The sequence below is a fragment of the Suncus etruscus genome, chromosome 4 (assembly GCF_024139225.1).
Source record: "Suncus etruscus isolate mSunEtr1 chromosome 4, mSunEtr1.pri.cur, whole genome shotgun sequence".
Lineage (NCBI taxonomy): Eukaryota > Metazoa > Chordata > Mammalia > Eulipotyphla > Soricidae > Suncus > Suncus etruscus.
Genome location: NC_064851.1, coordinates 105,651,360 through 105,663,947, shown reverse-complemented (window position 1 = coordinate 105,663,947; position 12,588 = coordinate 105,651,360). Strand labels below are relative to the sequence as shown.

The following is a 12,588-nucleotide window of genomic DNA, read 5'->3' as shown; positions in this document are numbered from 1 at the left end:
CAGGCCGTAAAAATAAGCAAACAGAAAAGCATAGGTTATGTCCAAGTCCAGAAATGAAGCTAGGGTTAGGACAGAGATTTGTAAGATGAACTTTTGGTTGCCTGTAATTGTTTTTTTTTCGGTTTTCTTTTAATGTTTAATTTAATTTAATTTTACTTTTTATTATGAACAAAGTGAATTACAAATCTTTCACAGTAATATTTAAGGTATATAGTGACAATGAATCAGAGGCTTTCCCACCACCAGTGTTGTCCTCCCACCCCCTGTTCCCAGAAGACATCCCATATCTTCCTCCTTTGCCCGGGACTGTTCATGTCACTGGTCCCCTCTGTGTATAGCTTATTGTAGATTGGATATAGATTCTGTTGTCATTTACTTTGTGTTTGGTATATAAGTCTGATCACTTTTTTATTTCTACTCAATGTTCATATGACTGTTTGGTCCTGGTACCATTTTTTCCCCTCAATTTATGGGGCAGAACAAGATGATTCAAGTTATGTGGTTCTGTTTGAAAAGAAAAAATGAAGAAAAAAACTTGGAGGAGTTTGTCTAGAGGTTATAAATATCAATTCAAAGTGGAAAGGGAAAAAAAAAGAAACAAACAAAACCAGGGACTATAAAAAAGCACAAGAACAACAACAACAACAACAAATCAAATCATGACCATGAGAACAAAAAAAAAAAAAGAGGAAGGAGGGCTGGGGTGTCAAGGTTTTGTGCTTTTTTTTTTTTTTTTGCATAGGCACAGTAAGTATTGGGGAAGTTAGAAACACACTCATTTTTACACCCCAATGTCTTTTTATGGTGCCAAGAAACTTTCTAATCAGTTATGGATGACAAAATCAGGCCTCTGTAGCTAGAGCTCTTGATATTTGCACAGTCCATAGGACGAAGCCTAGGATAGTCTTTCTTTATGGTTCTAGAAGTTTGATTGCCTGTATTGTTAACCTTGCTTCCTAATTCTCCCCAACTCTTTATTCCTCTGGACCAGTGGTCCTCAAACTATGACCCTCGGGCCACATATTGTATTTGTATCTGTTTTGTTTCTTCATTGCAAAATAAGATATATGCAGTGTGCGTAATAATTCGTTCATAAGTTTTGTTTTTACTATAGTCAGACCGTCCAATGGTTTGAGGGACAGTGAACTGGACCCCTGCTCTAGACTGTCACGATGGTCCATCATTTTCTCTCCCTGACCATGGAGGCTTGACTTCTGCAAGTGGCTTTCTTGCTGCTCTTTCGGTTTGACCCCTATAAGCTTGCATTCTCACTTTATCAGTAAAGATGGCAAAAAAATTGGGGGTGATTTTTTCCTGATAGCCTAAAACAACCTTCAAATACATCTTAAGCCTCCCCAATGACAGGATGATCTTATATACTTTACCCTCAAGAGCACCTTGACTTGCCAAATTCTTCGATTTTCTCTGGTTACAATGGCTGCTTTTGGCAAGCACCCACTGGCCGATTAATTTTGTTTGTTTAGGAGGCCACACCCAGCTGTGCTCCTGGCTCTGCTCTCAGAGATCACTCTGGCAAGCTATGGCACCTAGCTGCTGAATTTTTTCTTAAACCGATAGGAAGGAGAGGAGTGGCATTTGGGCTTGATGCACCAAGTGCTTCTATGATTTCACTCTGATAACCATATTTTTAGGCAGGAAGACTGGTGGCACATACTGATAAAGGAGACAGTCACAGTTCACAGGTGAAACCAACTGCAGGGTGACTTCCAGAATGGACACACCAGGCTGCTGGGAGGGGGGAAACTCTGCCAAAGGGAGCCCTATTATATCTGAAAACAATGCAGCTCTCCCTCCCACTGGGTAGTCTTTTCATTGGTCTGATTCCTGCGAGAACCAGCTTTGAGTTTCCAAGAATGACCAGGCACCCTGTTGCCTGTCTCACCCCCACCCCAGCTCCCCCTTCTTTTTCTTCTTCTTCTTCTTCTCGTCTTAAAAAACATGGACCACCTTGGTGTTTCCTATGATCATTCCCAGGTTCAAACTCAGAGAGTCTGAGGATGGTGTGAACTCTGTTAAAGAGGACACAGTTCCCTAAAGAGGTGACCCTCCTTTCATTTTCTCTGAAGCCCTGTTTCTAGAACGCAGGGCATTGATGAAAGGCATCTATTATCTGTGTCTGACTTTGATTGGAACAGACCGATGCGCTTCAGAGGAAGAGGGGCTGTGTGTATTTATCCAAATTTTCCCAACTGTGTCCATGGTGTCCTGACACAGAGAGAAAGCACAACAATGACCTCGGCAGCTCCTTGACTTCGTTCAGTGCAAGGAGAGGGCCAGGTTTAGAAAGCCAGTGCTCAGAGTGGGGCAAAGCCAAACCCTTGCACAGAACTCAGAAGGCCCCTGGACTCAACACAGCTAGTTGGCCCTGAGGCTGCCCTGAGCTCCGCATGTGTGACTGGAGATGGGTGAGCTCAGCGCTAGTCCTAATAACTATATTTTAAGGCATCTTTCCATGTCCTCCATCCAATCATAATATGAGGTTAGGTCTGCCTTCATCCTTGAAAGAGACTTACTTTCCTGCAAATTAAGTTCATTCTAAATTGCCTAATGAAGAAGATAGAAGTTGATGGGCACTTTCAAATAAGATTCCTGTCTCAGAGGGGAAGCAGTGCTATCAGTGATATTCCAACTAGTTTGTAATTGTGCTCCACTCTCAAAAAAAAAAAAAACATGAGAAACAATTTATTTTGTTTTGGCGTTGCACCCAATGGTGCTTAGGACTTACTCATGGCTCTGTACTCAGGAATTACTCCTAAGTGGCTTGAGGGACCTTATGGAACAGCAGGGACTGAACCCTGGGGTTTGACCATATACAAGGCAAATGCCCTACCAATCATCACTTTAGCCCTCCATTTTTTTTTGGGGGGGGGCACACCCGGCATTGCTCAGGGGTTACTCCTGGTTGTCTGCTCAGAAATAGCTCCTGGCAGGCACGGGGGACCATATGGGAAACTGGGATTCGAACCAACCACCTTTGGTCCTGGATCGGCTGCTTGCAAGGCAAAGCTGCTGTGCTATCTCTCCAGGCCCCCTTTTTTTTTTTTTTAATTTTACTTAGACTTAATTCTGGCTCTGCTGAGAAGTCACTCCTGGTAGGACTCAGGGGGGTTCTATGGGTGCTGGGAATTGAACTCAGTATTTAGAAGACAGGTACTATCTCTGTACTATCACTGTACTATCTCTGCAGCTTAGCCAAAATGCTTTGATAGAAACTTAAATTAAAATTTATTAAATAGGGGCCAGAGGGGCCGGGCGGTGGCGCTAAAGGTAAGGTGCCTGCCTTGCCTGCGCTAGCCTTGGACGGTTCGATCCCCCGGTGTCCCATATGGTCCCCCAAGCCAGGAGCAACTTCTGAGCACATAGCCAGGAGTAACCCCTGAGCATTACCGGGTGTGGCCCAAAAACCAAAAAATAAATAAATAAATAAATAAATAAATAAATAAATAAATAAATAAATAAATAAATAAATAAATAAATAAATAAATAGGGGCCAGAGAGATAGCATCGAGGTAAGGTGTTGCCTTGCATGCAGAAGGACAGTGGTTCAATCCCGGCATCCCACATGGTCCCCTGAGCCTGTGAAGAGCGATTTCTGAACGTAGAGCCAGGAATAACCCCTGAGCACTATTGGGTGTGATCCAAACACCAAAATAAAATAAAATAAAATAAAATGTATTAAATAAATTTCTTGAGATCTTGATACAGTTGGGTCATCCTTAAAAACTTATTTTCTTCTCTATTTGTTTTGCTTACAATGGTTTGCCTGTAACAAATCTAGTATACAGATAGCTGGTTTTGATCATTCTTAAATATGAAAAAAGAATTGAAAATGCTCAACTGTCTCAAATCTTATCAGAATTCCTAGATGACTATTACTTGCATAAGAACAAAATAATTTGGGGGCCCATATGACTATTATCCTTCCCTATAAACTTAAGATACATTGCCACACAATAAGCAGATGAAAGTGGAGTCATTTTTAAGAATGCCAATTTTTAGAAATTTTTATTAGTCACATGTCAAAAATTACATTATGTCTATTTAAAAAAAAAAGCATGTTTCTTGGTCTAGAAGGTGCAACCCATTACTTTTTTTCCTTATTCCGTTTTCATAAAAGCAAGGAATTGGCAATTACCTACTTTCCAAAAATCCCTTACATAGCTTTCTCAATAATTTTCTTTCTCTGTTTCTGTGTAATATGGCCCAAAAAGGCTTTGCCATGACTTAAGAAACAACTTCTAACTACACCTGTTATTCTTCTACTTAGTGCCATTTTGTTTAGTGAATTTGGAGAATGGGGTAGAATATAGAATTATTGTTCATTTTAATTCATCGTTGTTGTTATAATATTTTAATGCTTTTATCATATTGAAAGCTTTAATATCTTTTCTTCAATTAGTTCTTTTAATTTGTGGGCAATACCTATTATGTAATTCACTGCTAAACATGGTTCTTATTAAACTCAATATTTCTGTCAGCATGCTTAATGTATCCCATTCCAGTCACAGAATAGACATTTGTAGAACCTTCACAGTTTGGAATCCCTGTTGTTTGGGGGGAGGAGAGAAAAGGAGGGAGGGAGGGAGGGAGAGAGAGAGAGTGAGAGAGAGAGAGAGAGAGAGAGAGAGAGAGAGAGAGAAACTAAGCAGACCCTTTGCCTTGCGGTAAATAATTTAATTAAATATAGCAAAGGGACTGGTATATCTTACCTTTCCTGGGGCTGGAGTGAAGTACAGTAGGAAAGGCATGTACCTTGCATGCAGCTGATCCAGTTCAATCCACAGCACTACAATTGCTCCCCCAAGTCCTTCAAGGAATGATCCCTGAGCACAGAATCAGGGATAAGCCTGAGCACCAGCAGGCATAACCCAAGAACAGATAAAGAGGGGAGGGGAAGACAATGAAAAAAATGTATAAAGATCATAGAGGTACTATAGCAGGAAAGGTGCTTGCCTTGCTTATGGCCAACCTAGGTTCAACTCCAGCATCACATAGGATTACCCAAGCTTTGCCAGGAATGATACCTGAACACAAAGCTGTGAGCCGAGCCCTTAGCCCAGCCAAATGTGACTTGGACACCAAATGTGTTTATTTCTTACCTTGCTAATGTTCTTTGCAGTCACAAAACATTCTGCAGGTGTGAGGGCATTTCACAGACACGATCCTTCCCACAGTCTGAAGATTAGATTTCAGCTGATGCCTTTTTGGAGGGGAGGGTTGGTTTGTTCTTTTGGGTCACTGCTGGCACCATTCAGGGGTTACTCCTGGCTCTATGCTCAGAAATCGCTCCTGGCAGGCTCTGGGGACCATATGGGCTGCTGGGATTTGAACCACCATCCTTACCACCATGCAAATGCCTTACCTCCACGCTATCTCTCCAGCCTCTCAGCTGATGCTTAATCTGGTTAAGCTCTGCACAGAAATCCATCAGACAGGAAGATGTACCCTAACTCCCTCATGGTCTAATGGAGTCTTGAACTAGGAATTCCATCCATCAAAAATGCTTTCATTTCTGCCTCATAGGGCACTCTGGGAGCTTTGTGCTCTGAGCCACAGTGTGTGTATGTGTGTGTGTGTGTGTGTGTGTGTGTGTGTGTGTGTGTGTGTGTGTGTGTGTGTGTGTGAGAGAGAGAGAGAGAGAGAGAGAGAGAGAGAGAGAGAGAGTTCCAGACCCAATCTTCCTTCCCAGACCATCTAGCCCCTTCTCATAATATCTTCATTTCTTCTTTATGTTGAAGACTTAAATGCCTTCATGGGACTTGAGAGATAGTGCAGGGGTTGAGTTGTTTGTCTTGCATGTGGCTAACAACAGTTTGATCCCTGGCACTGCATATGAGTCCCTCAGTACCATCTGCAGTACCCTTGAGCACAGAACCAGGAGTAGTTCCTGATCAATGCTGGAGGTGTTCAGAAAAATAAAAGTTAAAAAATGCTTTAAAGGGGAGGGAAGGGAGGGAGGGAATAAGGGAGAGAAGGAGGGAGAAAGGATGAGAGAAGGGCATGAAAGAGGGAAGAAAGGAGAGGAAGGGAGGGAGGAGGGAAAGAAGAAGAAAGGAAGAACAGGAAAGAGGAAAGGCAGAAAGAAGAGAAGAAAGAGAAGAAAGAAAGAAAGAAAGAAAGAAAGAAAGAAAGAAAGAAAGAAAGAAAGAAAGAAAGAAAGAAAGAAAGAAAGAAAGAAAGAAAGAGAGAGAGAGAGAGAAAGAAAGAGGGAGGGAGGGAGGGAGGGAGAGAGAGAGAGAGAGAGAGAGAAAGAAAGAAAGAAAGAAAGAAAGAAAGAAAGAAAGAAGAAAGAAAGAAAGAAAGAAAGAAAGAAAGAAGAAAGAAAGAAAGAAAGAAAGAAAGAAAGAAAGAAAGAAAGAAAGAAAGAAAGAAAGAAAGAAAGAAAGAAAGAAAGAAAGAAAGAAAAAGAGAAAGAAAGAAAGAAAGAAAAAGAGAAAGAAAAAGAGAAAAGAAGAAGGAAGGGAAAGAGGGAGGGACAGAATAGGAAAATAGAAAGAACCAAGCTCCATGGACTCTAATTAGTTAATTCAATAATTTCATGATCTATGATGATTATAACAGCAAGGAAAAATGATTTTTTTAAAAAAACCATAACTATGACTGTCCATTCAAGTATCTCCAGTCATCCTTGGTTCATCAAAGAACCTTCTTTGGAATAAAAGGACCATCTAGTAACTTATTAGCTTTGGGGCTAACTGGATAAGCAGATGGGTCCAGCTCATTCCAGTGAGAAGGATTTGAACTCCCCGAAATCACTCTAGGACGTAAGCAGCCTGCACTCTTTCCAGAGCTAAAATTTTTAGGAAAAGATCATATTTGGGAAAACAAACTACTCTCATTCATGCTTACCAGCTCTCCGAGCACAGGTATACTCTTAAGACTACTAAAAACCACTCAGATCAGTCATGGGTAAGATCAATATCAGAATATCAGATCACAGAAACTTCAAATAATAACAGAAGATCAGGAAAATAAAGTCATTGCCTTTGTGATGCTTGAACTTGAAGAAAGAGTTCGAAACATGAGTCGATTCTCTACTTAAATATGACACATGTCCTACCAGATCTTATTAGGGCAAGGGGCTGTTACTCTCCACAGTACTCTTTTTAAAGTTTTATATAGAAGTGTTCCAAAGTCAAAAACGAATTAGGAATTTATTATAAATTACAGCACTATGTATTATGGTATCCATGGCAATTTATAGTTCACAGAAAATGGTCGTTTGATTTTGTGAAGTTTTGAGTTTTTGTTTTCTTTGGGGGGGAAGGTATAAGGTGGTGTTTGATGAGAATCAGATCTGGGGTTTCCATATGCAAAGCATGTATCTCAGCCCTTTAAAGTGAGTTCCCTGGTCGCTGGTTATTTCTTTTTAATCAAAATAAGTAAGTAGAGTTTTATGTTCTAAAACTGAAAGCTAAGCAGGTCTCTAGTGTGATTCATTGTGTTAATATTTTATGCGAAAGAGACAAATTTAAAGCTTGGAGACTTTGTTTTTCCTTCTCTTAAAATGTCTGAATGAAACCACATTGGTTTTCAGCATCATACGTTTCAGATGTGGTTTTATCATCATCATCTGTCCATGTCATGAGAGCTTCCAGAAAAGTAGTGTCCCTCACCCATTCAGTTAACATCCTCCCATTACTCCTTTTAAACCCTCCCCTCAACTTCCCTTCCTCTTCCTGCTATCTGTTATCACCATCAAAGTGTGTTTTCTCACAACTTAGTGTTTTCAAATAATACTTTTTGGGATGATCAAAGCAAAGTTTATCTCGAGGCACATAATTTTTAAATTAGGCAAATTTCTGTTTAAATCATTGTTCTCCTGCTTTGGACACATAATAGACTTTTCTGGGTTTTTTTTCTCATCTCCAAATCTTATTGATCTCATAAATTGTGAAATGATGGGTTGTGCATTCCACAATCCCCAAAGAGGGAGGCGGATCCCCATGCCTCTAATACAGGTAGAAGAAGAGACGCAGGTCTAGCAGCAAAACTGACACAGGAAATAATCCACACACAGTTGGGAAGGAATAGCAGGCCAGAAACTCACACCACAAGCTATTCACCCACAAGCCAGTCATTCCACAAGCTAAGATGGCAGTTCCTCCTCCTAACCTCCAAAGCCCACATCCCAAGGGAGGGGAAAAAGCCAGATGAGGAAGCAATGGGGAAACATCTTTTTAACATGTACACCAAAGGAACATCTAATTAGAAGGCAATATAAGGACCATCCAAAGGCCTCTAGTAACATACGATTGTCTTGAATTTTGAAACTCAGGTTGTTGTAGGTAAAACTACCCATAATGAATTTCAGGCTGTCGGTAAAGGTTGATTAAGGTTCTTTTTTCTCCCTTCCTTAGTTTTTATTAGAAAAGCTAAGTTGAAGACAAATGTTGGTGCCCACACAAAGCATCTGAAAAAAAATATATAAATGAGTCTTGTGTATTTTCATTTCTTCTCCACAAAGAATGATGGTTGGATAGAAGGGAAACTAAATTGAAGTCAGTAACATATATTTTTAAGTTTTCGCTTTCTCTAATTATATTACTAAACATGATTATTTATCTCCAAAAATAAATATTTAAAATTTTCAAAAATGATGTCGTTGTAACACTGATTCAGGAAGTACAACTCAGTTTTGAACTTTTATGACCCAGAGCAATAATTTTCAGCCATCTCATGCCTGAATACTGGATCAGCTGCTGAAAGCTACTGCACTAGAGCAGTAGAGAAGTTTCTTTCTTTTTTTGTTTTGTTTTGTTTTGTTTTGGGCTACACCCGGTATCACTCAGGGGTTACTCCAGGCTATAAGCTCAGTTATCGCTCCTGGCTTGGAGGACCATATGGGATGCCTGGATTGAACCAAGGTCAGTCCTGGGTCAGCCACCTGCAAGGCAAATGCTCTACTATTGCAGTATTGCTCCAGCCCCTAATGCATTCTCTATCACTGAATTGGCTTGAAGAAAACTGATGTGAGAGCTACAGGATTAGATTATGAACTTCAGGAGCAAAAAGTGATAATGAGATTAGAAATTGGCTTTCTCCCTGGAAGAGATAGCACAGCAGCGTTTGCCTTGCAAGCAGCCGATCCAGGACCAAAGGTGGTTGGTTCGAATCCCGGTGTCCCATATGGTCCCCCGTGCCTGCCAGGAGCTATTTCTGAGCAGACAACCAGGAGTAACCCCTGAGCAACGCTGGGTGTGGCCAAAAAAAAAAAAAAAAAAGAAATTGGCTTTCTTGTACTGCTCTTTACCAGCTTCTATCTTAAAACTTCGTACTCAGGTTTCTCTTTAGATTGCGTAAAGGGTTCACCATTTATGACATCTTAAGCCATCTCACAAGATTCCCACATTCCTACAGTAAACATCAAGAAACAAGACTCCCATTTACCATTGACTGGATTAGAACCTGAAACGAGTCAACACTTAATCCTTGGTGTTCATTGCAACCCATTTTTCTTGTATTTGTATAAGGTTGGTATAGTCAGGTAGACGGTATGCGAAACCCCTCCACCTACCAGTAATAACTCCCTTACACCTCACATTTATCTGAAGATGAATGGGTTGTGAATTAGTCTTGACCCCATTGACCTGAACCTGGAACTTGCCAGGCTCATCTTTGTCCCAAGGCACTCTGTCTGTCTTAAGCATTTTCTCCCACTCTTAGTCTGTCTCTCACAAATTCAGTGACACAGATTGTAAAAACCATGTTCTTCAGCTTGCTATTCAGTGACTTCCCTACCCTAGGTCCTTCTCCCCCTCAGTGTCTACTCAGAGCCAAGCTCTTCCTATCTTATCTCTCTTGCCATCCCTTCTCGTGTCCTATGGTTGCCTTGTTGCAGAGAAGATTTAGGATGGGGTTGTTCGTGTCTTCCTTAAGGTCACACAGCTGCAGTGGGCCAGAGCCAAGTCTCAACCCTGCATTCTTCACACTCAAACACAAATCTGCCCACTGACTCTTCAAGCCAGAAGTCCCCCTCTGGCTCCCTCAGGTTCAGCCTCACAGCCAAACTTCTGCTCATCATCGTGTCCCCGAGCTCAGAACCTCTCCTATTCATCCTTTCAAATTTTTCTGGGAATCTCCTCTTGGGAAATTTCCCATCATCTGGGGCCTGCAGTGCCAATAGGTATTGGCTTTAGAATGGCTTTAGTGCTGCCCTTACCCTCCCCTCTTCCCTCCACTTTCCTTTCCTACTTTTTCCTTTCCCTTCTCTCTTCACTCCCTTTCCTTCTTCCCTTCCCTCCCTCTCTTCTTCTTTCCCTTGTTCCTCATTTCCGACTCATCATTTATTCCAGTGGATATTTGAGAAAGAACGACATGAATCATTGCATTGATTAGTTTTGTTGTTTGCTTGAGGATTCATTTGGAAATCTCCATAATCCACTTGGCCTTCATTTATACTTTGCAGAGTTATGGTATGGGGTGAATGATTGATAAAAGCCAGATTTAATCTCTTGTTATTTACAAATTGTTATATTTACAAATGATATTTATAATATTATAACATATTTACAAATATCATTTGTAAATTAATTATTTCAAGTCATCAGGAAGGACAGAGGTGTTAAAACAGTCTAGTAATAATCATTACTTGGAAGAAGTAAAGGAATTTCAACCTAGGTATCTTAAAGAGCATGCCGAGTCAGAATTCACTAGTTGAATAACAATGTTGAACCAAAAATCATTCACTATTAGATGTTGAAAATCACAGGGAATCATTTTATTTGTAAGAAGATGGTAGACTTGCCTGGGCATTTAGTATAAAGAATTTCTGGAAATTAAACCAATTTTGGTTTTTATTTTTCTTCTTTTTTTTTTTAATTTTGGCTTGTTCTTTGGTCTATTTCTCACATGCAGGAAAATTAGGTGGATTTGCACAGGAAAATAACACCATAGATTCCGGAGAACTGGATATCGGCCGAAGAGCAATTCAAGAAGTTCGTCCAGGGATCTTCTGGAGATCGCAGCTGTTCATTGATCAGCCACAGTTTCTTAAATTCAATATCTCCCTTCAGAAAGATGCATTGATTGGAGTCTATGGCCGAAAAGGCTTACCACCTTCCCATACTCAGGTAAAAGTGGGCTTTTGGGTCCATAAAATGAAAATTACTACTTTGCATTTTTTTTAAGTTACTCTGTTTAACTGTTTGACCACTTTCATATTGATCTTTCACGGTGCAAAGAATTTTGAATGTAGGTTACATTTAGTTTGAGGTTTTGGAACTAGTAGGAAGTACACCATTTTCTCCCCCATCCACTTTCATCACTATTGATTGATTCAAATGGACTAAAATTCGTGAGTACTTTAATGAATATTGAATATCATCTGAGCACCGAGGAAAGCACAATGGATCTTCCAAGTGTTTTTGCAAAGATTCAGTGATAATTGTAGGTGAAATTATCCTGTCATGTAATAGAGGCCATAATGGACCCATGTCAAAAAAGAACCTTTACCCATAATTCTACAGGCTACTTCCTCAGAGCATGTCACAGTGTGTGAATTGGAAATTGTAGTTTTAAAGAGAACCTATCATATCTAAGACAATTACTTATATTTTTCTACCATAAATTTAGAGCTTTTCCCCAGATCCATTACTATATAAGTAAATATAAGGATTCAAAAAATAGGATAGATGGTTAAACTTAACAATTGGATACGTTTAAAATTATACTGAATAATCATTTTATTTACCCATGCAATTTCACACTGATTTGAATTTGATTTCTAAAATGAGGACCTATGAATTTCATGGATACTTTATATTACGTAGTTTTGTGAAACTGCTTTTTCTGTCATCTAGGGATGTAAATGGTGAGAAAAATGGATTATATAATAATAAAAATTACATCATCAAAAAAAGAAAAATTAGAATGTGCTGTTGGGATTCAGAGAGTATTTCATATATTTAAAATTAAATAGCTGTAAATTTTTAAAACATACTTTGATATAATAATTTTTTTGGATTTCATATACTTGCTTTGTTGTACACATAATAATTTTAGCTTGTATACTAGTGTCCAGTATAAATTTTAGACTATAATTACTTTTTATTCCAGCTCATATTATGAGCTAACTAGGGCATTGTTATCAGATTTTCTTCCATGGAAACTGATAAATTGAATTTATGACAATAGTCCATTCTTTCCATCGGAGCCACATACAATTGTTTTTGCATAGTTCAAGAAGAATACCTGTAAGTTAGCACAACCCATGAGCATATAATCTATACATTCCAGAAGATGATTTCAGTAAGAAAAAAAGGAAAATCTTTGATGTGGTACACTTTAAAGGCTTACTTAAAAACCTTTAAAATTTATTAATATTAGGGAAATCCAAAGCCCACTTTCTGAATCCACTTTCATGATTCCACATTTCAGTAGCATGTATATGATCTCTCCCTTTTTCTATTACAATACAGTATTTTGGTGGGCCCCACATTTCTTAAGCAGTATTGGTCTTAGAGTTCTTTTCTCTGGTTTATTCAAGATCAGCAGAGCAAACAACTGTTTCTAAGTTCAGTGTTTAAACATGAAAAATGCTCCAAAACCATTCCCATTGACCATTTT

At 39.4% G+C, this 12,588-nt stretch overlaps 1 protein-coding gene across 1 annotated transcript in view; it reads left to right on the top strand.

Annotated features, from left to right (window-relative positions):
* TENM3 (teneurin transmembrane protein 3) overlaps window positions 1-12,588 on the top strand; it is a 745,099-nt gene that overhangs the window by 620,599 nt on the left and 111,912 nt on the right. The window contains 1 exon segment of the mRNA XM_049771415.1: window positions 10,879-11,093. Coding sequence (XP_049627372.1) covers window positions 10,879-11,093 — 215 coding nt within the window.